The sequence below is a fragment of the Condylura cristata genome, unplaced genomic scaffold, assembly GCF_000260355.1.
Source record: "Condylura cristata isolate star-nosed mole 26May11 unplaced genomic scaffold, ConCri1.0 scaffold00026, whole genome shotgun sequence".
In the NCBI taxonomy this organism is placed as follows: Eukaryota; Metazoa; Chordata; class Mammalia; order Eulipotyphla; family Talpidae; genus Condylura; species Condylura cristata.
This window is the reverse complement of record NW_004567127.1, coordinates 28,195,488-28,219,275: the sequence shown is the minus strand read 5'-3', so window position 1 is coordinate 28,219,275 and position 23,788 is coordinate 28,195,488. Positions and strand designations below refer to the sequence as shown.

Sequence of the window (23,788 nt, the reverse complement as noted above, 5' to 3'; positions counted from 1 at the left end):
TTTGTGTGTGCCTGCAATATAACTGAATTGTGAGTGCATGGGTGAGGCCCCACATTGGGCGCCAAAAACTGTTACAGGGTATCCCAGAGAGGACTGGGCAGCCTGTCTGTGGGGCCTCACCTGCACGCTCATAATTCAGTTACACTGCAGGTACACACAAAAGGGTCAATAACGGGTTTATTTACAAAAGGGGAAAGGAATGGGAAACAACCCAGGGAAAGAGAGCGGGATTCAAAGTAAGTGGACTACCTTATGGCTAGGCTGACTGAACACACCAAATCACATGGTCCAGAGAGCTGCTTCCCGAGCGAACCAGAGAGAGAGAGCTGCAATCACCCCCTATTTATCCCCCAAAATGTCCCAGAATCCATTCCTTCTAGCTCCGCCCTTGAGTCCTGGCAGTTCTCTCCCTGGTACTGCTGGGAGTTGTAATTTCCAATCACTGGAGTAGGGGATAGTGTCCAGAAAGCTGGAGTAGGGGGTAGAATCCATAAGACTCATGGACTCATAAGACTCTGCAGAGTTCCTTTAGGACATCCTTCCCCTTAACACCTTCATCTCTGTCTTTGCATTGACTGGAATCTTCTCTTCTTCAGGATGCCACAGGGTGGTGAAGTGCGTCCTCTCTACAGGCTTACCCCGCCTGCTGTCCACTCCCAAGACAGATATTGCTCATTGTATCTGACAGCAGCCCATGTGCCCTGGCATCTCTGCTTGTATGTGCCCAACACCAAGAAGCTATGGTGTCAACATGATTGTGGGCTGTTAGCTATAAAACATTTTTTTGTTGTGTGTGATGGGAACATGGTTTGGTCATTACTTGAGTTCATAATTTGAAGAATTATATTTATTTTCTCCCACATAGATGTTATGACTACACCACCACCTATTACAGGAACTCGGGTAATTAAGCAATGAAAACTTGGGGACACGTCCTCCTCACACTGGGCATCTTGCTGCTAGTTTTCTGACCTGCTGGGCTCCATTTTGTTTCCTCAACAGTTAGGAGCACATTTGTGGAAAAGGTAGGAGCAAACAGCCTGAGGGGGTCCAGCCCTTGGAGGTGACCAGTGGCTGAAGCCAATTTGAGGTGGGAAAGCAAAAGCAAAAGCAACAGCAACGTGCTCCTGCATTGAGCGACCCAGGGTGGCTGGCAGCTGTGAGCGCCCTGCAGAGGCACCACCCACCCGCCCGCCTGCCTGTAAAGACCACCCGCCTGCCCGGAACAGCAGGAACAGCAGCCGCACGTGCTCCATGGGCTCCCTGCTGGCGGACCCACACCTGGGGACTGGCTGCTATTTCAGTTGCAGGGGATGCTCACTGCTGCTTAAAAAATAAGGCAAATCAACATGGCTTGGGACGAAAACTCCATCTGGCAGATCCTGCCTGGAGGAGAAATTAAGTGGTGCAATGCTAAACAGCTTTCCAAGAGGAGATGGGGCTTATTAAGAGGCAAATAAATAGCAAGAGGGATTTGTTACTAACTGGATGCCGTGGGGAAGCAGGTAAAAGATGGGGAGTGTGGAGGAAGACAAGGTGCAGAAGCGCCTTTTCCCAAGTATGTGGGTTTCATGAAGAGTTTTGAGAGACTAGAAGAAATTTAGCAGGAGGATTTGTTTCCTGTGGGACTTTCTACTTACAGTAGGATGATAAGCTGACCTGGGTTGTCCCTCAGGCAGTCTGTTGTCAGAGCTAGAAGCTCTCATGCTGCAACCCAAGGAGAAAGGGGTGCCGAGGAGAATAACAGTGAAGAGTTAAGAGTGGTTTTATTTATTTTTTAAAAATTTATTTATTTATACTTACAAGAACTGGGGTACAGGTCAGAGGTGCAGGGGGTGAGAGGACTCACCAGAGAGAGTAGAACACTGGAGCAGAACAGACAGACTGATTGAAATTCACTGCTGAGGGGAGCAGTGCATGAGACAGGAGAGGTCTGCACACCAAGTGGGTTAGTTCCTTGGCTGGGAATTGAACCCGTGCTGCAGTGGCTGGGGATAGATTCGCTGTGCTGTGCTTTAGCTTGTTGCACCACCAAGAAGAGCCCAAGAGTGGATTGAAACCCCAGTTTCACCCTTTCCCACTTGTGTGTTTGGGCACATTTCCCAATCTCTTGGAGCTTCTGTTTCTTCATCTCTAAGTGGAAGGTAGTATATACACTTCTCTCAGAGGGTTGTGAGAAGGACTGGTGACATGATCCATGCAAGGGAATGAGCTCAGGGTGTTGTGTTTACTGAGCACTTTGTAGACACAGACTCATTTGATGACTATGATGTGAATGACTGCTAGTGTCTTGGTGTGTTTAAGCACCACCATGACAGTCCCAGCATTTTCTCTTTAGTGCTGTACGAACACCCATCTGATGTCTTATGGTTACCTCACATGGTTTGGCCTTAGGCACAGAGTGGAAAAGACAAACTTTTCCCCAGGCCCTGAAAAGAGGGATCCAACTTCAACAATGAAGACTTATGGCTCTGGACTATGAGCCCCCAGAAAAGTGTGTCAAGGCTACTCAGAAAATCCTTCTTGTAAAGCTAATTCTAACGTTTATCTGATGAAACAAAAGATCCAGGCAACCAACACTGTATTGAAGAAGAATATGACCCAACTTTAACACTTACTAGGAAGCTATGGTGATCTCAAGAATAGGGTGATGTTGGAGAGAGAATGGGCAGGTGGACCAGCGGAACAGAACAGACAATTTAGAAACAGATACACACACATGTGTATACACACACATAAACACACACAGAGTCAACTGACCTCTGAAAAAGGAACACAGGCAATGTAATGGAGCAAAGTCTTTTCAAAGTTGCTAGAACAACTAAACATCCACATGCAAAAAAGTGAAAAAAGTGAATCTAGACAGAAACCTTACACCTTTCCAAAACATCAACTCAAAATGGATCATGCATAAAATGCGAAAGCACAGAACTCCTAGATGATGTCATAGGAGAAATTCTAGATGACCTTGGGTATGGTGGTGACTTTTGAGATACAACATCAAAGCCACTACCCATGAAATAAATAATTGATAAGCTGGACTTTGTTAAAATGACAAACGCCTACTGTGTAAAAGATGGTACCAAGTGAATGAAAAGATAAGCCATAGACAGGGAGAAAAATGTATCTTGTCAATGACACATTGGACAGAAGGCTGTTAGGCAGAATATACAGAGTAATCTTGAAGCAACATAAGAAAACCAACCCAATTTAAAAATAGGCTAACAGGGCCCTCCCTGGTGGTGCAAAGGGTTGAAGCGCAGCATAATGAAGTAATCTGTAGCCACTGCAGCACAAGTTCGATCTCCGGTCAGGGAGGTGACCCACATGGTGTGACAGACCTCCCCTGTCTTGCCTGCTGCTCTCCTTAGCAGTGCATTTCAGCCAATTAGCCTGTTCTGTCCCCCACTCAGTCTCTGGTGAGTTCTCTCACTCCCCTCACCTCTGGCCTGTACTCCAGTTCTTGTATGCATAAATAAACCTTAAAAAAGTAGGCCACAATACAATCTAAACAGACATGCTAATGTGGAGAATGTGGAGGAACAGGGAAAAGCAAAATGGTACATTCATATTGAAGACAATTTGATAATGCCTTATAAAGTTAAATATACTCCTTATCATATTTTCTAGTAGCTGTGCTCCTTTGTATTTACCAAAAGGAGGTAAAAACTCAAAAACACCAAATATCTGCATATGGATGTACAGAATTACCAAGTCTTGAATGCAACCAGGATGTCTCTCAGTAGGTGAAAGGGAAATAAAGGGCAGTTCATCAAGTCAAAGGAATATTACACAATGCTTAGAAGAAATGAGCTATCCAGCAGACAGCAGATATCCAGGAGAAAACTCAAGTAAACTCAATTACAGATTGCTAAGAGAAATAAACCAAGCTGAAAAGTCTTTATATTGTGTAATTCCAACTGTTAAGACATTCCTGAAAAAGCAAATGTATGGAGACAACAAAAAGACCATTGGTAGTTTCAGTGAAACTACTCTATGACACTATCATGTTGGATAAGCCATTACACATATCTTCTAGCTTATAGAATACACAATACCCAGCGTGAGCTGTAATTTATGACCTAAGGGTGATGGTGTGTTAACCTAAGTTCATTCATTACAACATGTGCCACATTTGCAGGGGTTGAGGTGGAGTGATGAATGTGGAGGCTTTGATAGTGGGGAAGGTTGTACAGGTGTGGGGCAGAGGTTATGTGAGAAATCTGTTTACCTTCTTTTCCATTCTCCATTTTTCTTTAAAAAATATTCTTAATAGGGCCCTACCTGGTGGCGCAGTGGGTTAAAGTAAAGCTCTAAGAAGCTAAAGCCTCTTCAGCATGAGTTCCATCCCTGCCCACCCCAGCGGTGACCCACATGGCGTGGCACACCTCTCTGGCCATCCCACTGCTTCTGTCAGCAGTGTACTTTGTCAGTCTGCCTGTTCTGCTCCCCATTCTGTCTCTGGTGAATCCTCTTACTACCCCTGCACCTCTGGCCTGTACCCCAGTTCTGTGCACATAAATAAATAAATAAATCTTAAAAAAAATTCTTAATAAACGAAACCTGGCTAGAGGTTATTAGGTAACTGAGCCTCCATTTACACAGATCAGATGACTAATGTGAGGAGAGGCCCCGTGGAGTGGGTAGTAGCTGGGCCAGACTCCTGTTCCTTCTGTGGCTCCAATGGGAGAGCGTAGATGCTGTGGCTGGTCCAGGGAGACCTGTAACGCCAATTCTTTGGTAGTAACATGCTGAAGAAAAGCCTCTACCCAAGGCCAAAGTATGCAATCTGGTGAGCCCAATTAGAGACCCCGAACTCTCTTGTACCTATAGACTGACCATGAACCTGCTGCTTAACCATCTGCCCCTCAGCTTAATCTACCAGCTGGAACAAACACCATCCATTCTACAGGCGAGAGTGAGCGGGAAGGTAATATATATGAAAAGTGTCTGTGGAGCTCAGCAAACAGGGACCACAACTGAGAGGCCCCTGTCTGCTTTCATAAGCTGTGACGAGTGACATGTGAAGGTTTTTGCCTGGAGAAGGAGACTGGAAAGAGGGGATAGGAACTGAGAAAAAGTATCCTGACCTCTGGCCCCAGGACATGGGACAGAAACAGCAGCATTTCCACTAAAGACAGTGCAGCCTAGGTGAGTTCACCTGCTTCCTTTCTCCTCCTACTCTTTCTCCCGCACACCTACCCAGCAGCTACAGGCAGCTACTATGAGCGGGGCTTTGGACTTAGAGATACTTAAGAGTCACAGAAGGGAGCAGTGAGGTCAGATGAGTAGCAAAGGACCCAGAGACACTAAAAGGATACAGTGGCATTCACCAGACTCGAGGATGCCCAGACTTGTCCGGGGTGGGGTGTTGAGGACTAGGGTGGGAGGGCTGAAATCCCAAATCAGCAGTTTGGGGTTGAGGGTTGCTGTCATCGGGGCATTTGGACCTACACTGGTGAGGCTAACCCATTTGGGTTATGTTTGGACAACAGTGCATCCTTCTTTATACAGTGGAAGGAGCTGAAGTCCCAGCTCTGGGCAAGCCTGCTCTTTGCCCTCTGGGCTGCTGCACACAGAAACCAGAACTGAGCAGAATGGCACCAAGCAGCCATGGCCACCAAACACCTGCTGGGGCCTGGGGGCTCACAGGTGTGGTTGGTGAGGCCACAGCCACAGGGGTGACAGCCTGGAGGGCTGGGAGCTGGAGGGCTGGGAGGCCTTTTTGCAGCCTCTTCGGGGCCACATCCTACCTTTCCCTTACTACCTGGGCACTGAGTGCCAGCACCTGCCTCCTGCTGCCCTCTCTCCGGGCACGTTATCATTTCCAAATGTTCCATGCACAACATACAATGCATATAATAGATTGTATGTAATGTATATAACATGTATACCAGACACATCACACAATGCCACATATCACGAAGGGATGATGCATGTAACATGTGACATGATACAGCATAACATACTCACATGTACTAAGCACAACACTTAACCTACATTACCCATAGCAGCCTGATAATGAAAACAACTTTCATTATTACTGTTATCTCTATTTCAGAGATGAGGATATCTATGCCGAGAAAGATTATAGGGATCCCCCTTTCCTCAAGGATGCATTTGGAGTCCCTCAGGGGCTGCTTAAAACCTCAGCAAGCACCAAACCCCAGTAACCTGCGTTTTTCCTACACATATACACCTGTGATAAAGTCTAGATTATAAATTAGATCCAGTAGGAGATGAACAATACAAAAAGAGAACAATTATAATAACATTATATTAAAATTACTTGAATATGGTTCCTTTTGCTCTCAAAATATCATATATGTGTAACATTTTTGGACTGTGGTTGAACACAACTGAAATCTGGGACAGTGAGACTGTGGCCATAGGGGATGCCCATTCTACAGGTGCCCCTGCAAGGAGACCCGAGGGACAGCATGGCTGCTTCCTGGGTGAGCGTGGCTGTGTTGGGGGAGGCCTATGCGCAGAGGAAAGCTCCTTCAGAGGCGCTCAGACCCCACCCAGACACAGATCCTGCCTGTTGGCATGTGTGCTGGGCTTTGGATGCAGGAATGCTTGTTTTATGACTCTTCTGCCTGCTGAGTTTGGGGGAGCACCTCCACCATGCTAGCCGGAAATGACAAGCTGAATCAGCATAATAGATTATGGCCTCTGTGTGCATGAAGTGAGGCAGGGCAAGCGGGGTGGGGCCTGCAAAATGCTGCCTTCCTGAGGCGTCTGCTCTGCTGGGGCCAAAGATGGAGCAAAGCCCCAGGGTAGCGGCAATAGTCTGCTGGTCTTCAACTCCAGCCAGTGGCCACTTTACTTCACTGTCATGCTTCAAGAGACACCCCATGCCTCCTATGTTCTGACTTGTTCAGATTCCTCCCTGTGGACTTATTGCCATGTTTTTTAGAGCTTGCAGTGAAGTTCTAAGGGGAGGAGTTTGTCTTCTCTCGTGGTTCAAACTCTAGTCCATGGTCTTTCTTTCTGACTGCTCCCAGCGTCCAAAAAGCTCATGGCCATATACTCTGGTCAAGCTTCTAGAAGTATCTTGAGGAACATTTATCTAACCGTCCTTATATTTGACTGTCTACTCGGCAGTCAGCAAGCGGTTCAGTGAATTGACTCATTCAGTCCCCAAGCAACATCAGGAATTACCTCTGGGGTGAAGGTGGGCTTCTGATTGCAATTTGATGTTAAGACGGCTCTGACAAGGCCTAAATTCTCTCAGTCAGTTATCTCCTCTGTGTCTGGAGAAAATAGTTGTGGAATGGGGACATAGTTGCTGTGTTACTTTTTTAATTTTTTATTACTGCAATAACACTGTTCACCGTGCTGTGTGTGGTTCAGGAGGATAGGGCCATGCCTCCTCAGATGTACACCACACCCACCCAGAGCCTCAGATCCCCTCACCATAGCCCACAGGGAGCCCACAGGGAGCCCTCATTCTCACCCCAACCGGCCTCTCAAGTAGCCTCAATTCTGCAGTCATTATTTCTCTCTTTGTTTTGGTTTCATGTTGTCTCTTCCTTTGTTTGGTTTCTCCATATCCCTCAGAGGAGTGAAATCACTCAGCATTTGTTGTTTTCCTTCTGGCTCACTTCATGTAGTGTCATGCCTTCCAGTCCCAGCCATGTTGTCACAAATGGCAAGGGTTGGTCTATTTTTATACCTGGATAGTATCGCGTCATGTCTATGTGTCACATCTTCACCTACTCCTCTGCCCTTGGCACGCAGGTGGTTTCCATAACTGGGCGTTTATCCAAAGAATGCACAAACATTGATTCGAAGGGATTTAGGCACTCTTGTGCGTGCTGCAGCAGCTGCTTTGTGAGTGACAGCACAAGTGTGATCTGTGAACGCACTCTCTCAGCATTGGGTGAGAGACTTTGACATTGGGTGAGACGAGGACATCCTTCGAGTGCATCTAAATCTCTATGCAGGTATGCTTGGGGTGGAAATGTCAGGGTGGTCTGAAGACCAGGCTCCAGAGGGCTTTCTAGAATTCACATTTTAGATTCTGCCACACAGAGCAGGAGAGAAATGAGAGAACGGAGCATAGCTGGTGACTTTTTTCTTTTATAGCCTTGTCACTGGTTATGTGGCCCAGTGAATGTCCTTGGCTTTCACCAGTTAAATAAACGATTCTTTCCTTGTAGGTATGGGCAATGTTCAGGGACAATGAGGATTTGGGCTGGGCTTGGCATTGAAAACAGAGCTGATATGACTGGAAATCATAGACAATTAAGCAGTTTGTAAGGACACTCTTTCAGTCCACATAATCCTGGGAGATAGGAGCTGGCACTGCCCTGTCTTACAGATGTTGAATGGAGGCTCCAGTGTCCAAGGGCCCACATATGGCCCTGCATGCAATGCGTGGTAATCCTGAGACAACCCCAGGTCCAAGGCCAGAGTTCCTTGATGCCACATTTCACCCAGGAAGATGCCACATTTCACCCAGGAAGATGCCACATTTTAAATGTCACATTGAGACTGCTCTACTTTCCCTCCTTGGTGCTGCACGCTGTAATTTATTCTACCACCCCATTGTTTTCCAGTCCTATTGCATGTCACCTGCACATCCTTTCACAAAATATAGAGAGATGATGATTACTATTTAAAGGTGAGACAAGTAGGACCACATGGTTGAAGTGGCAGCTCTTAAGTCAGGCAGCTCATTCAGTGACAGATCAAGGGTTCAGAACCTCTGGTTTTCTTATTCTCAGGTCTCCCAGAGGGGTTCCACAAGATCACTGACTGGCAAGGACTACTAGGATGCAGGTCTCACCGTGCTTCTCTAGCAGAGCTTGGCCAGCAGGCCCTTGACCTTGCTGCCAGGAGACCGCCCTCTCCCATTGCATCTGGAACTGTCTGTGTTATAGCAGCTACCTGGCTTATAGAAGAGCCTCTCTGAGCCTTGGCAAAAAGGAGAAACCAAAGATTTCAATCAGAATCATTCTCAAGTTTGACATTTCTTGAGTCTGTTCTCTTAGAGGCCAGTACGAACCACACGGGTAACCTTCAGTTGACACACGGGCAGTCTGACTGAAATGGGTTTCCTTGGCCTGGCTAAGCATGGCTCAGCCTTCTCTACCCCCCTGGCATGTGACCACTGTAGGGAGGGCATCCTTGATCTTCACATTTCTCCAGGCAGAGTTGCCGCATCCCTGAAGGATCAGGTCCCTTTACGCAGAGGGCACCACTCAAGCGCATGGGACACTAGCTGCTTGTTTCTCATGGCCTCTGGGCTGAGCCTCTTTGAGGGCGGACAGGGCTAGCAAAGGTGCCCATACACCAGTTTCTGAACTAACATTTACAAAGCAGATAAACAAGAGCGTGCCTGGCTGCTAGAACCATGTCAGGCTTCGCTTCAAGGCCACATAGAAAATGCAAATAGTTCCCTGGGTTCTCCTGGTTACCACTGCAGCTTCCTTCTTGTATGTTTTCTGAATACAAATACAGATTTACTAAGCTGGATGGAAAACTCCAGATCTCTTGCTGGGCTTGGTTTCCAGATTCATTAAACTGAGCCCTGGGAGAAACTAAGCTAATACAATTCTGAAGCTAATCTCTCCTTGAAGTCATTCCCTAAATCTGATTAATGGGTCACCTTTAGACCATAAGCACAGTTGTTATATTAAAAGAAAATACTCTAACAGGATTGTAATTCTGTTAACAAGGCTTCTGCTGCTTGCAAAGATTCTTTCTCAGTATAAACAAGTCCAGGCTGGATAATGCAGGGGATTAGGTGGAGCAAAATTTGAAGGGTCCTAATATACAATTGCACAAAAATGGGAACGAGAAACAGGGCATTTGTTTCTCCAATGTGTGAATCTGATACAAAATGGATAGAGCTAATGCTTGAGATGTGAGCCTTTATGTTGCTTAGGAAAAAAAAAAACAAACTGTCCTCTCAGATCATGGATTCTTTGCGTGACACCCAGTCATGTATCATTAATATGTGGCAAAAGCAAATGCGCTTCAGCACCCCTTACACCCCTCAATGAAGATAACACTGGGCGATGTGCCTAGCTTCCTGTTGTGGGTCCTTTTTTATTTTTTTTAAGGTTTATTTATGCATACAGAACTGGGGTACAGGTCAGAGGTGCAGAGGGGGTGAGAGGGTTCACCAGAGACAGAGTGGGGAGCAGAACAGGCAGATTGACTGAAATGCACTGCTGAAGGGGCACAGTGGGCAGGTCAGGAGAGGTCTGCTGTGCCATGTGGGTCACCTCCCTGGCTGGGGATTGAACCTGTGCTCAAGCGGCTACAGTCACCCTCTCAGTGCTGCACTTTAACCGCTTGTGCCACCAGGGAAGGCCCTATTGTAGGGTCTTTTGTGGATGTAACGCATTACAGAGTTGGCAGAACTTTAGTAATATACAGCACAGAATGCCCCAAAGTGTGTGTGCTTCTGTTGATATGTAGAAAACAATTCTACAAAGATACTAGGCTCAAATGTCTTTTAAAGTGGTATTGCTGAAGATGTGGAGGCGGCCTCCCCAACATGTCCCCCCTCTTAGAAACTATCACTTTAAAAAAATTGGGGTTTAGATCTTCCTTGGGTAGCTCATTTGCTTTCTGCTGGCTCTGCACTGGACTCTGTGGGTCAGATTCAACCTAATGAGCAGAATTCTCTGTCCTCTCAACCGAGATTGGGTTGGGGATGGGCATGTGACCCACTGGGTCACTGAGACCTGAAGAGGGTTTAGGGAATAAGCTTCCTAGACCTTCCAAAAGTGATTCCAGGACAGGCTTTCTTTCTCCTCTGTGGCCATCTCGTTGCCAGGAGGGAGACTGTCTGAGGCTAAAGAGGATACAGAAGTTGACCGAATGAAAAGGGCAGCCAGGCTCTGGACCTAGAGTCCAGTGAAACTGTCTGATCACCTGCACACCCCAGGCTGTTTGCAGTGACTTAGGCCAACAGAGTCTCTGTTGTTTAAAACAGTTAGACTCTAGAGAAACCAAACACAAGATCAGACAAAGACCCTCTCTTAGGCTGACCCTTGAAAGCAGAGAGTAGATGGAGGAAGGGGAGGAGGAGGGGAGGGCAGAGAACAGGGGGAAGGAAAACAAGGGGGAGAAGGGTGGAGGACTCTGGGCACTTTGGTGGTGGCGAAACTGTGGAGACTGCACCTGAGGGGGAAATCCTACACTGCACACAGTAAGCAAGCACGATAAAAAAAATCTAGTGACGAAATTGTTGGCATTGAGATTTCTGCTGTATGCAGCAGAGAGCATCTCAACTGGTACAACTGGGTTAAACAAAGGTTAACTCAGGTAACTTCCAGAGGGTTCTCCCAGAACCTTGACTGTGTTCACAGGCACTGTTAGACTCAAGAGAAGCATCAGGTATGCACTACGGTTGTATGTTGCTTCAGAAAGGGAAAGTTTGTGAGAAATGCATCAATAAGAGACTGTGAATATCAGAGTGTCCAACTGTACAGGCCTGGATGGTACTGACTACTGCTCACTTAGGCCTATGGACACCCTGTTAGTATATGTGATTCACTGATCAAAATACCACTGAGTCATGCATGCCTGTATTTTCCAAATGAATTGGGCTCTGGGTTTAGTACTTTCCTAGTGCATCTTACAGCACATCAAGCCTTACGCCCAAGTTTTATAAAGTAGAAATTGAGATCCAGGGTTTTAAATGACTTCTCAGCTATCATAAGTAGTTACTGGTCTGTACTTAGTATGGAAGCCTCCTGATACCTAGATCTGCATTATTGCTTCAAGCTCATCACCCTTATCTGCTCAAAGAGGGTCCCTTGTTGAGAACAGACCTTAAAATATCTATATCTATATCTATATCTATATAAAATTCTCTTGTGGACACCCCTGAGTTCCAGGGTGTTATAAAGGCTCACAGGCAAAACAAGCATTTCAAATAAGTCTAGAGAGTCTAAAAATTTTTTAAGAGGAACCAAAACATAGATATGCTACCTCCTAACACTGACATCAGATGTCAGCTGCCATTTTTTAAAAATGAGTTAATACTGCTTCCCACTATATTTGGTTGATTTCATTCAATTACTGTTGGGGGACCGAGGCCGGCATCTGGAGTCTGTCAGCAGCCATAAAAAGGTGAAATGGAGTCCGGATAGAGAAAAACATCCGGGCTGTAAAAGGCATGCAGGAAGAACTCCTTGCCCCCACCTTTTCTTTCTCCTCTTTCTTCTCTCACCCACCTATTATCTAACCACTGCTCCATTCTCGCCCATTTTTGTCCCTCGCGAGAACCATGTTATCAAACACTGCTACATGTCTAGTGTCCATTGGCTTTCTCCCTTCCCGACTTCTGCATCCCCCACCTCTTGTATTTTATATAAACCAGATAAAGAAAAAATAAACTCTCTCTCTCTGTTCTGATACACATGTGTGACTGTTTTCTTTGTTCGCCGGCCCTGGGGCTCCGACTCTCCGGCCTTGCTGGTCAAGGTCCTCGACAAATTACCTATCTGCCTTGTGTATAATACTTTGTTATGCTAAAAAAGTAGAAATTTTCCAAACTGACATGTTACCAGACATACACAAAAACCTTCCAACCTTAGTAAGTCTGGGACAACACTGGGTTGATCAAAGGTCAGCACATTTCCTGACTATGTGTTTTTTCTTAGCCTTTATGGGCTATGGGTCAGAAGAGGCTCTTTTTGAGCCATGGGGGTCTTTTTTTCTGACCATCTCTTTGTCACTACCATTTCACTGCCATGAAAATCCCTGCGCCCTTTCCTGGCAGTGAGCTAGAGGGCTCGTGTCATTTTCCTAGGCTTTTATCACCTGAGTTTTCTTCTACTCTCTACAAGCTATTTTGAGAGGACACCTGGATGAGGCTGTGCTTCAGTCACACTGATATTATCCTCATGAACAGGCCCCTATTCTGGGATGCCGAGGGCAGAGGGATTCTGAGAGAGGATGGAGAAAAACTACAGGCTAATATCCTGCACCTTCCTCTCCAAAGATGCAGGTTCTCATGCAGCTGTGTATCTGCTATGAAAATAACAGTGAAGGACACAGGTGGAAAACAAAGTCATGGGGTGGGGGATTGGGGTCACAGAAAAGCCCACGTTCCTAACACTCTGTAAGGAGATGCATCATATCCCACCGATTAATCTCTCCTCCTCATAAATTCCTTCTTCAAAAGTGGGGAAGCACTAATCTCAATGCTAGGCATCCAGAGTTCACAGCCAAACCACACCTCCCTCTAGCTGAAAACGAAACCTAATGCGATAGACTTTCAGTTGGGAGCTTCCCAGGAAGGAGGCCGAAGCCCATGTGGGAGGCATGAGCTTTCCTCTGAGGGCTGCCAGCAGACAATGCTCCCTTGTATCAGAAGTTCCCCTTAGAGATGCCCTCATGCAACTTTCCAGCCAGCTCCAAAACGGTCATGTGGCACATTCCTGGGAAAGGGCCCCCCCCCCAAGCCCCCCCAACCCCCTCTCTGAAGGAAGTGTCAGGGGGATGGGCTCCTGAGAGAGGTGGGTGTTTTCCTTCTTTGGCAAATCAAGCCCTCATCTGTCTGCTGGAATCAGTCACGCAAGCTGCTAACAGCCATCCCAGCCAGACTCCTGTCACGGCCTCTCCTAAGCCTGAGCTCAGCTCCCTCACCGCTGGGCCACAAGTATTACTCACAAAAGGAAGACATGTGGTAACTCTATCTTACCCCTTACTGACCAAGGCCATGTTCCTCATGAGCCAGTTTGGTCATGACCTACTGCACTTTTGTAACGTGTATAAAATAGCATTAAATAATGTGGTAAGACTGGGAGCAGTTTCTGCTTTGGTTGGGACAACAGCAGCGAGGAAGCTAAAGGCAGGCTAGATCATGGAGCTGGTGTGGGTTTTACATTCTTAATCAGAGACATCCTATCTTGCGTACGGAGCACTGATTTCACATCAGCACTTTCCAAGTTTTATCATGTGCAATTCTCACAATCATCCCGGAAAGGTTGCAGTTTTCCAAGTGACAAAATAGGTTCAGAGATGTTCATTGACTTGCCTATGGTCACACAGCAATGAGAGATGAAGACAGGTAGCATATCTCCAGTACCAATTTCCTAATAATGTTCTCTACCACTCCCCTGAAAAACAGGGGTACCTCTTTCCTCCCAGGGTCTCCAAACACACTTCAGTGTACTTATGGTTATAGTGGATTATAAAGTTAAGAATGTACATAAAATTCTGCAACAATGAACACATTTGATAGAATAAAGAGCAAATAAAATGCCAAGAAAGGAAAAAAAAAAATTGGGCCCTCCCTGGTGGCGCAGCAGGGTAGGACACAGCAAGTTAGGACACAGTGCTACAAGCTGGCTGCAGCTGCTTCAGTGCGACTTCAATCCTTCATCCCAGAGGTGACCCACACGGCGTGGCAGACCTCTCCTGACCCGCCCGCTGCTTCCCTCCGCAGTGTACTTCATTGATCTGCCTGTTCTGCTCCCCACTCTGTCTCTGGCTTGTACCCCTCTTTTTTTTTTCTTTTTTTTGGACTTTTCGATCTCACTATATGGCACTGAAAAGTTTCACTGAATTAGAACAGTGCCATGCCCCAACTTCACCCACCTGCACCACCAAAAAGATCAGTGTTGGGCCACCACGAATCCCCAAAGTGCTTATGCTTTACCTGCAGTAGATGTGGCACGCTCGGTGATTGATCACTTTGTCGGACCTGTATCTGCGGAGGTCTTCCCAAGCATCCTTTACAGCTGTGACTGCCAGGATGATACAGAAGGGGATCATATTCACCTCTGGCTCAAAGGCATTGACCACAGGGACAAAATTCAGAATTATGATGCCCAAGAAGTAGAAGTTGGCAAAGCGATGTAGCTGCTCAAAGAGGTTCTTGGGTAGGAAGGACAGCACTGTGTACTTGCTGGTCTTAATTCGATTCCCATGATAATGTCTGTTGGGATTCTCTTTGCAGGACAATCCTTCAAAGGGCAGGTTGGAGACCACCACTCGTTTCTTGTGTTCTTTCGTCTTCTGCTTTCTCCTGTCTTTTCTCATTTCTTCCCACTCCCGTCTTTTTAATGCTCAGAGCATGGCACCTGATGTTCTGGTAAAATAATTTTCTCCCCTGATCAGCTGCATTGTTCAACTGCCTGGGAGCCTTGGGCTTGACATCTTTTTCTTGCCATCTCTGCTGAAAGTTTCTCTCTCTTCTTTCAAAAGGAAAAATGGCAAATAAAAACCACCAGTATACAAACACAAAGGAAGAAGGAGATTGAGGAAAGAGTTGGCAGAGAACAGGTGTGTACCTGCCAGGCACTGCTCCTGCTTGTCGAGGCTCCACCTGTTGGAATGTGGACGTCACCTGCAAGTATCTTCCTTTCCCACCCTGGCAGCCAAGAACAGGTGCACCAATCCTGGGTCATAAAACCTACCCGCTTTAAAAGTGATAAACATTTCCTTCTTTGGGAGCCACTGTCTGTCACCCTGCAAAGAGCTGATCCTGAACTGGGTCTCCTGAGATGATGTGGTCAATTCTAGAATTTAATTCCTGAGCTTTCCACCTCTGTGCTTAGTAACACAAGTGTTTACACAAGATAAATTCAGTTTTCTTAATCTCAGCACTACTGACATTGTGGGCTGGATCATAATTCTTTGTTGTGGGGAATGTACTGTATGTCACAAAAATATTTAGTATCACCCTTATTTTTTACCCACTTGATACCAGGCATGTTCTCCTTCCCAGGATGACAACCAAAAATGTCTCCAGTAGAGAATCACTGAGTTACATGAACTGAATGAAAATAATGTGAGGAGTAATGCCGAGCTTTTCAAAATGCTAATGAGTTGGTATAACCAATTTTCAAGAGCAGAACAAGCAATTTCCCTTACCTTTCATATATCTGGATGCTGGAACAGTTTATCTCTCTGTCGAAGCAGTGTCTCCTAAAGTCCTCCATGCCATCCTTTACCATGATGATGAACAGGACAACTGTCAAGGGCACCATGGTGATTTCCTTGTGGAAGACTTCCATGGAGGGGACCCAGTTCAGGATCACCAGGAATAGGAAATAGAGGTTAGCCCACCTGGAAGAGGCAAGTAAGGTGTGAGCAAAAACCATGGAGAGGAAAAATATCCTCTCTGTCATCTATGCTCCTGTTGGCCCTCACCAACCACGATGACGTTCCTTTTCAAAGGCCATCCAACATGGCAGTCAGGGCCTTATATACCCAGTCAGATTCAAACTCAGTTCTCATTGTTTATAAATGGTGTGGCCATTCTGTGCCTGTTTCACTTTGTGTGGCATGGGTTTACTACAACCACCTTGAAAGGGTCCTCACATTGGATGATGTCAACGACTAGGAGAAGGCTCTGGCACATTGCAGTTGCTCAATAAATGGTGGTTTATGGCAATAAGTACACAATTTAGGATACAACCTACGTGAATACTTCACATTAAAAATTAAAATATGATTACATATATGTTATTATGAAAAGAGAGGAATGCATTTTTAAGTTTCCCAAGTGCTTCCTGCTCCCTCTTATCACACAGTACTTTTGTTTATAAAGATCTATCTATGGGAACACTCTCCTGACTCCCTTCCCTGACTTCTCCCAGCCCTTTCACCCAGATAACACATGCTCCTCTTTCAGGTTAAACTTCAACTGTCACTGCCTCAGGGAAGCTTTCCCTGCTTTTCCCTATAGTTCATTTTAATAATTGCACCCTTATCTTCTCATTGGGAATGTCAGTCTGAGTTATAATTTTTTATCAATTTACATGCTGTTAAAAATGAATGTCTTTTTATGGAAACAACCCAAATGCCCAAAAGTATATGACTGGATTAAAAAGATGTGGTACTAGACACAATGGAATATTACTCAGCAATCAAAAAGATAAACACATGCTTTTTGCAGCAATATGGGTGAGCTGGAAAGTATAATCCTTCGTGAAATAAGCCAGAAAGAAAAGGAAAAATACCAGATGGTTTCACTCATAGCATGGGTACAAAGGACCAGGGGAGAAAATAATAATAATAATGAACAACTATATACCAGAGACATTTTACGGAGGAATGGGGAATGGGATCAAAAACAGTGGGGGCAGGAGTGCACTGGACTATGGTGATGCCACACGGGTTATTTGGTGATGGGAAGCACACGGGGATTACAACTGAGATAGAAAAAAGGCACAAAATGATGTAAAAATAAACTATTATGTTAAAATAAAATAAAAAGAATGTCTTTTTCACTATGTAATACCCTCAGTCAGCACAGTGTGTCTGTATCTCTTTTTTCTCTGTCACCATTAGCACCAACACATGGCATGACATGGGAGAATTTGATAATTCTTTATTGAATAAATAGGCGTATCTGACAAGGCTTCTAGAGGGCGATGCATTTGGATAATAAAGGCAAGATGGCCGTAGACCGGCATTTCTGACTGAGTCAGCAGTAGACATCTGGTCAAAGTGTGTATGGTCTGGACAGGTGGCTGCATACCTGTGAAACTGTTCAAAGAGGTTCTGGGGCAGGAAGGTGAGGAGGGTGTACTTGGTGGTGCAGATCCTGTTGCTGGCATATCTCCCACGAATCTCTTCCCACTCTTGGTGGAAGATGCCATTTGGGGGGAAGATGACCCGCTGCTGTGTCAGGTTGTAGCTTGGCCCTGCTCCCTCTGTGGACAGCAGAGGTGTGACTTCAGATGGAGACTGAGGTTGGTCATCTCTGACCCGCCACTTCCACCTGTGCCAAGAAGAGTCCACGGAGAGGGCCATGTCGGGAGCCAGCAGAGGTCTGAAAACAGATACACGAATCTCTGTGGTCAGGACAGGTGGCACATCCACTCACCCACATGTCCACCTGTCCCTCCCACGTACGTGCAAGGATCCAGGCCGCAGAGTCATTTCAGCCCTATAATCTACATGTCCTAGGGTAAGAGACAGTAAGCAAATACTCCCATAGATGGTAAGTAATTACTACTGTGATAAGTGCTGCTGTCACAGCACTTTGGAAGTATTTGAAGGCAAGTATTTGGATCTGGGCGCAAAGGGATGGCCTGGGGGCTCTGCCCCTGAGCTGTCTCTTTTCTGTGCTGGTTCAGTTTCTTCACCATTACCTGAGGAGAACTGTTCTTACTATACTTTTCCACAATGAGCAGCAAATTGCATGGTATGTAAATGTATGCTGACATCTGTCTTAAAGGGACAGGCAGATATTCATTAATTTTTCTCTAAAATACTGTGTGACTGATAGTTGGAGAACTTCACAGATTTGACTTGAGTTGGGGGCCTCCGTCTGTCAGAATCTTAAGAGTGATGCGAAGGAGAAAGGGGCTTTTGTGGGAAAGTGGCTTTTTTTGTGGTCGAGTCACTGGGCATGCTGGCTGCTCTTCCACAAACACAGAGATTTGATTCTGATCATTTTGGCTGGGGGGCAAGGGTAGGCAACTCCTTCCTTCCTTTCCATTTTATTTGGTCGTTTCTGGAACTGAGCACTTTGTCAATTCTTCCTAGAAGCTAAAGCATGCTGCTTTACTTGTCTAGAACAGTCCAGCTGCTGCATTGTGCTTTTAATGGAACTACTAGCACACCTTCATTTTTTAATCTTTAAATTTAAGTTCATCTTTATGTAGATAAATGTTATGTAAAGACCCAGACCCAGACCCAGACCCAGACTGGGCTATTTATTTAAAGATATCCTTTGGAAGATAAGAAGTTATATAGAATGATGCTGATCAACTAGTAGGTTCACAGAATGATTTCTTTTTTTATAAACGAGAATCAGGTATTACTACACTGTCAGGTATTACACAGAGCAACTCCACCTGTCATTGCAAATAGGATTCACTTAAGGAGAAAAGTTCCACTTCCACTTTACATGGTAATACCATACCTTCCTGATGCCCATATGATGTGATCCTCAGTCATAATTTTCCTCATGACTTTAATCAGTCCAAATTATTTTCAAGACCCCAGAGCTGCCAGAAGCTCCTCAGTAGCAAGTGAGTCTCCGTAGCAAAATTAAAAAATAAATGCTGGGCCCTCCTTGGTAGTGCAGGGGGTTAAAGTGCTGCACTACCAAGCTAGCTGCAGCTGCTTCAGCATGAGTTCGATCTCTGGTTAGGGAGCTGACCCACATGGCGCGGCAGACCTCTCCTGTCTTTCCCGCTGTTCCCCTCAGCAGCGTACTTCGTCCATCTGCCTGTTCTGCTCCCCATTCTGTCTCTGGTGAATCCTGTCACCACCCTGCACCTCTGACCTGTATCCAGTTCTGTATGTATAAATAAATAAATCTTTTAAAAAAAAAACAATGCTATTGCTAATGCCCATCATAATGTGACCAAACGCAATACTATTCCATTTGGTAGCCCTAAAATAATACTGTATATTTTCTTTCTCATTATAGAAAAAAATATGCCCCTTTCCTGAAGTCTTTATCTTTATTGTTAAATAAAAGGAAATGAAAAGGTAACTCATGAATAGAGTTAATGCAAATGGAAAAATCTTGTCTTGGCTAGTGCCATTCACATCAGACTTCTCACCATTTTAGGTGATAAGATCTTCATAAAGGAAGAGATTGCCTAGGTATGGGAGAGATACGGGTATTTTAGGTGAGGTGGTTTAACAAGTCCATTATTATAATCATATTCTTTAATTTTTCATTAACACTATAGAGCAAGCTTCCTTAAACACAAAGCAGATGTAAACTGGACACCAAACCTCGGGGTGGAAGTTTGATGAGGAACTGCAGAGCTCCACAGTTTCAATGTCCTACCCCCTCACACCCCACCTCTGCCATTATCGTGGTGAAAATAAAAATCACTGTGTAGTAGAGATTTCTGGCAGACACCATCTTACTGGGGAGACCAAAGCAAATGCCGCCAATGTGGGGACAAGTGACATGATGTACTGAGAAGTCACTTTTAGGTCATAAGGAAGTGCAGGAGAACCTCAGAATGGGACACCATTCTACCAAAATTGCCTAATGCTTTTCAACGGTCAAAGAAAGCAGAGAAACTTTCAGATGAAAGGAAACAAGATATGACACTAAGTGTAATGTGTACGATCCTGGGTTGGACTTTGGACTAGGGTAGGTAAAAGGGGCTTAGAGACATTACTGGACAGTGGGAGAAATTTGCATACGAATTGCACATTGGGTAAGAGCATTTTAATAGTGCCACACTTCCTGATTATGATAAGTACACAGTGGTTACTTAAGAAAATGCTGTTCCTAGGAAGTTCATCTAAAGTATATACAGATAAGGAAGACTCCATGATTTGGAAAATAATATATGTATTTGTCTATGTGTGGGCATGTATTTATATAGGTAATCAAAAAACACACACATACAAGCCAGCAGAGTCAAAGAATTCCAGGAAAAAGAACATTTATGTCAACATTTAACTGAAGACTTGCACTGGATTTAGTAGGAGAAGAAACTGCAAAAGTGTATTCCAGAACTGGTTCTAGAAATAAATGTCCTAAAGAGGACATGAAAGCAGGGGACAAAGAGCGGCTGAACAAGGCTGGAGAGATGGAGACAGGGGCTGATGGTCTGTAGGGGTCATTTATTATGCAGAAAGTAAGAGAAGTATGGAAGAGTTTAAGGCAGGGAAGCAACATAGCAGAGCTGTGGATTCCAGATTGTTCTGGGAGAAACCCATGAGAATGCAGTGGAGGGGCGTTTGGGGGGAAGGATGCCCTGTATAAACTCCACACGTTTTGTGGCCTCCACCTCCACGCCAGACCGAGGCCAACAAGACAACAGAAACTACAAATTTCCAGCACTACGGTCGGGAGGATGCTGGGACCTGAGGGTGGCAGCCAGGTGTGGTGTAAAACCGGACATATGGGTCTTGGGGATCTTTTACTCACTTGGCTTTTGGGTTTCTTGGCCTCTGGCTCTCAGGGTGCCATTGAGATTACAGGTCAGTGGAACCAGGAAGCGTTTAGCAATTTATCTCCCTTTCTTCCTCCCTGAAAGATTCACTTCTCCTACTTTTGTAAATAAGCCCTTTATTAACATGTTTGTGTGTGCCTGCAGCTGAGTCTTATAAATCACTTTAAGTGCACGGGTGAGGACCCACAGTCAGGCAACCCATTTCACATTGGGCCAGGATGGGGACAGGGAAGGATCCCTTGACACCCACTCTACCCTCACGTCCTACAACTAAATGACTTCTTTCTGAAAGTAGAAGAGGAAGCAAAGTGTGATTGCATAATCCCTTTATCGGGGCGCGGTTTGGTTTACTGCTGCTTTCAGAAAGGGAGAGGCAAGGCGAAAGCAGCACTCTTAGGTCCTGCCAGAGGTAAACTCTTTCATTCTAATTTCTTGAAATGTCCCCTCTCATCAAATCTCAGATGTGAGGGTTACCTAGTTTTTCTAATTCACACTCAGGTGCATCTGGCTTGAAGTGATCATCTTTTCCAGCACCAGCATCATTTTCCGCAGGCCAGAATATCTCCCAGATAGTGGGAGAACCTTCTCACCTGGTGAATCATTAGCCTAACATGCAGGGCTATTTACTGTTTGCTGGGAAATCCTGTTCTCATTCCCAAAGGTCTCCCATTTCCAATGAACTCCACTTTTTCATTTTAATTTAATTCAAGTAAACCCCATTTTGAGCAAATTCCATTTTCACTCTTATGCAGTCGTTCTATATTGCGTCAGCCATTGGTTGAATCAACAAATGTCCTTGGAACAGTGGTTCTGTGCCAGGTAAAGAAAAACTTACAAGTCCATTCTTGTTCTCCTGGAGTTTGTGTTCTAGTAAGACAAAGATTTCAACTTTGCACTCATAGAAAGAAATCGATTTGCTAACCAGGATAAATGCCAGAAAGAAGACTGGGCTGGGTGGGGGATGGGAATACGCTGCAGGGGATGTAATGACTGGGTCCCTGAGGAGGTGGGCATTGAGCAGAGAGATCAGAGGATGAGGCGGTACCTGATAAACACCGAGTGTGAGTGTGCCGGTGTACACACATGTACTGTCACATGTACATGCCTGCATGTTCTATGCATACCAGTGCTGTTTGTATGCCTATACCATATGTATGTGTGTGTGTGTTTACATATGTTTGCACATTTCGTGTGTGTGTAGAAGAGAGTGAACATCCTAGCAAACATCAGCCTTATCTGTGAGGTTCCTGTGGTAACAGCAAACAAACTGAATTAAAAAAATGCAAAGGTCGAAGAGGGCTAGAAAGAAGGCAGAAGTGATTACTAGAAGATTCTTTCCCCTTCACGTACAGTTCTCTAAAAAGTATGTCATTTGGTCAGGATGACAGAAGAAAAGAATAACCCAGAACATTTATTTTAATCTACATTTAGGGTTCTTAATATATAGTACTATTCTGATATTAGCTTTAATTAGAATCTAAGCAAGTTTGGCTTTCAATTAGCCACAGATTTTTTTTTAAAGCACTTACCCTGAGGACAAATGTGTAAATCTCACAAAAACCAATTTCCTGTTATGTCTACTTAACAAACAATAACCATTAAAAGTTAATAGTCTGGAGTTAGCATGTCCTTAAGTCAAATATTTACATCAGTTTCATTCAAATTATAATTGCTCTTTGAATCGCTTTTCAATTTTTGCTGCACCTAAATATCCTGTTTTATTAAATGCAGTGCATTTTAACTCAACTTCACTTGTTAAATGCTTTACCTTTATGCTAAGGCTGTGATATCTGAAATTAAAGGGTTTGACACACTGGATCTTGAAAAAATAGATCCTAACAGAACCCATTTTTATTAATATAAAAACTGTCAGTTCATAAGCATTCCCAACCACATGAAAACATCAGTTGCTTTAAGTATTGGAGGTTTGCTTATGAATGTAGGAACAGCTACAGAGATGATCTGCAGGGTTTTTTGTTGTTTGTGTTCCACAGAAGTGTTAGAACAAGAACAAGGGCTGCGACAGGTTTTTCCATCAACCCTGAATCAAATAAAAAATTCCAGGAAACCAGATTCTGACCCGTTCCCCAAACATTCTGCTTGATTGAGGGGGAGATTTGTAGTAAACAGCTGAGAGAGATTGGGTCATTTTTCAATGACCCACACAAAAACAAGCCGCACCAGAACAACAATCTTACATGGATTCTGTCAAACCACCAACAGTCCTAAAACAAGAATATCCTATGTGAAAAGGACAGAGTGAATTTTTACTTTGCCTCCCTACCTGACCATTGTACCTTGTCACTCCTTCACCTCATCCATAACCTCATCTCCGCCGCCCCCAACCCCCCAATAACCCTAACCTTTGTCCCACTGACACAATTTAGGTTTCTGCTCGAAGCTTCGAAGCTGTGCTTTCGGAAGTGTAAATCTTTGACCCTTTGCTTTTTTATGACTTCTTGAATTTTAAGGTGAACAGCAATCTCATCAATTTGTGTTTCTACTTATTTTCCTTGGATTTGCTGGAGGATATGACTCTCACTTTTGTTACCAAACCCTCTTACAAGTGAACATATTGTCAGTGTCCTACTCTCTCTCCCCTTTCCCCCTGCCCCCAGTCTGGTAAGCAAAGAAAATTTAAACAATGGATAACAAATATTCGCATCTCCACAGTGCATGCTTTTGGATGTCAGGAAAATGACTTAACGCCAGCATTTGCCCTTCTCTGCACACAGAGTGTTGACATTTCTTTAGGTAGAGATAACTTAGGGAATTGAAAGATGTAGACCTACGTGTGAAACCAGAAGCTCCTGATTAAGAATAATTATATTTCTTGCTCATTCTCACGTATCATTAGGAAATGCAAATCAAAACCACAATGAGGCCCTCCCTGGTGGCGCAGCGGGTTAAAGCACAGCACTGAGAAT

At 44.8% G+C, this 23,788-nt stretch overlaps 1 protein-coding gene across 1 annotated transcript in view; it reads right to left on the bottom strand.

Annotated features, from left to right (window-relative positions):
* The window catches only part of ATP10B (ATPase, class V, type 10B), a 173,094-nt gene that overhangs the window by 73,413 nt on the left and 75,893 nt on the right, over window positions 1-23,788 (bottom strand). The window contains exons 2-3 of the mRNA XM_004689815.2: window positions 17,462-17,755; window positions 15,850-16,044 (exon numbers count right to left, since the gene is read on the bottom strand). Coding sequence (XP_004689872.1) covers window positions 15,850-16,044; window positions 17,462-17,736 — 470 coding nt within the window. The 5' untranslated portion in view covers window positions 17,737-17,755. The remainder of the gene's footprint in view (window positions 1-15,849; window positions 16,045-17,461; window positions 17,756-23,788) is intronic.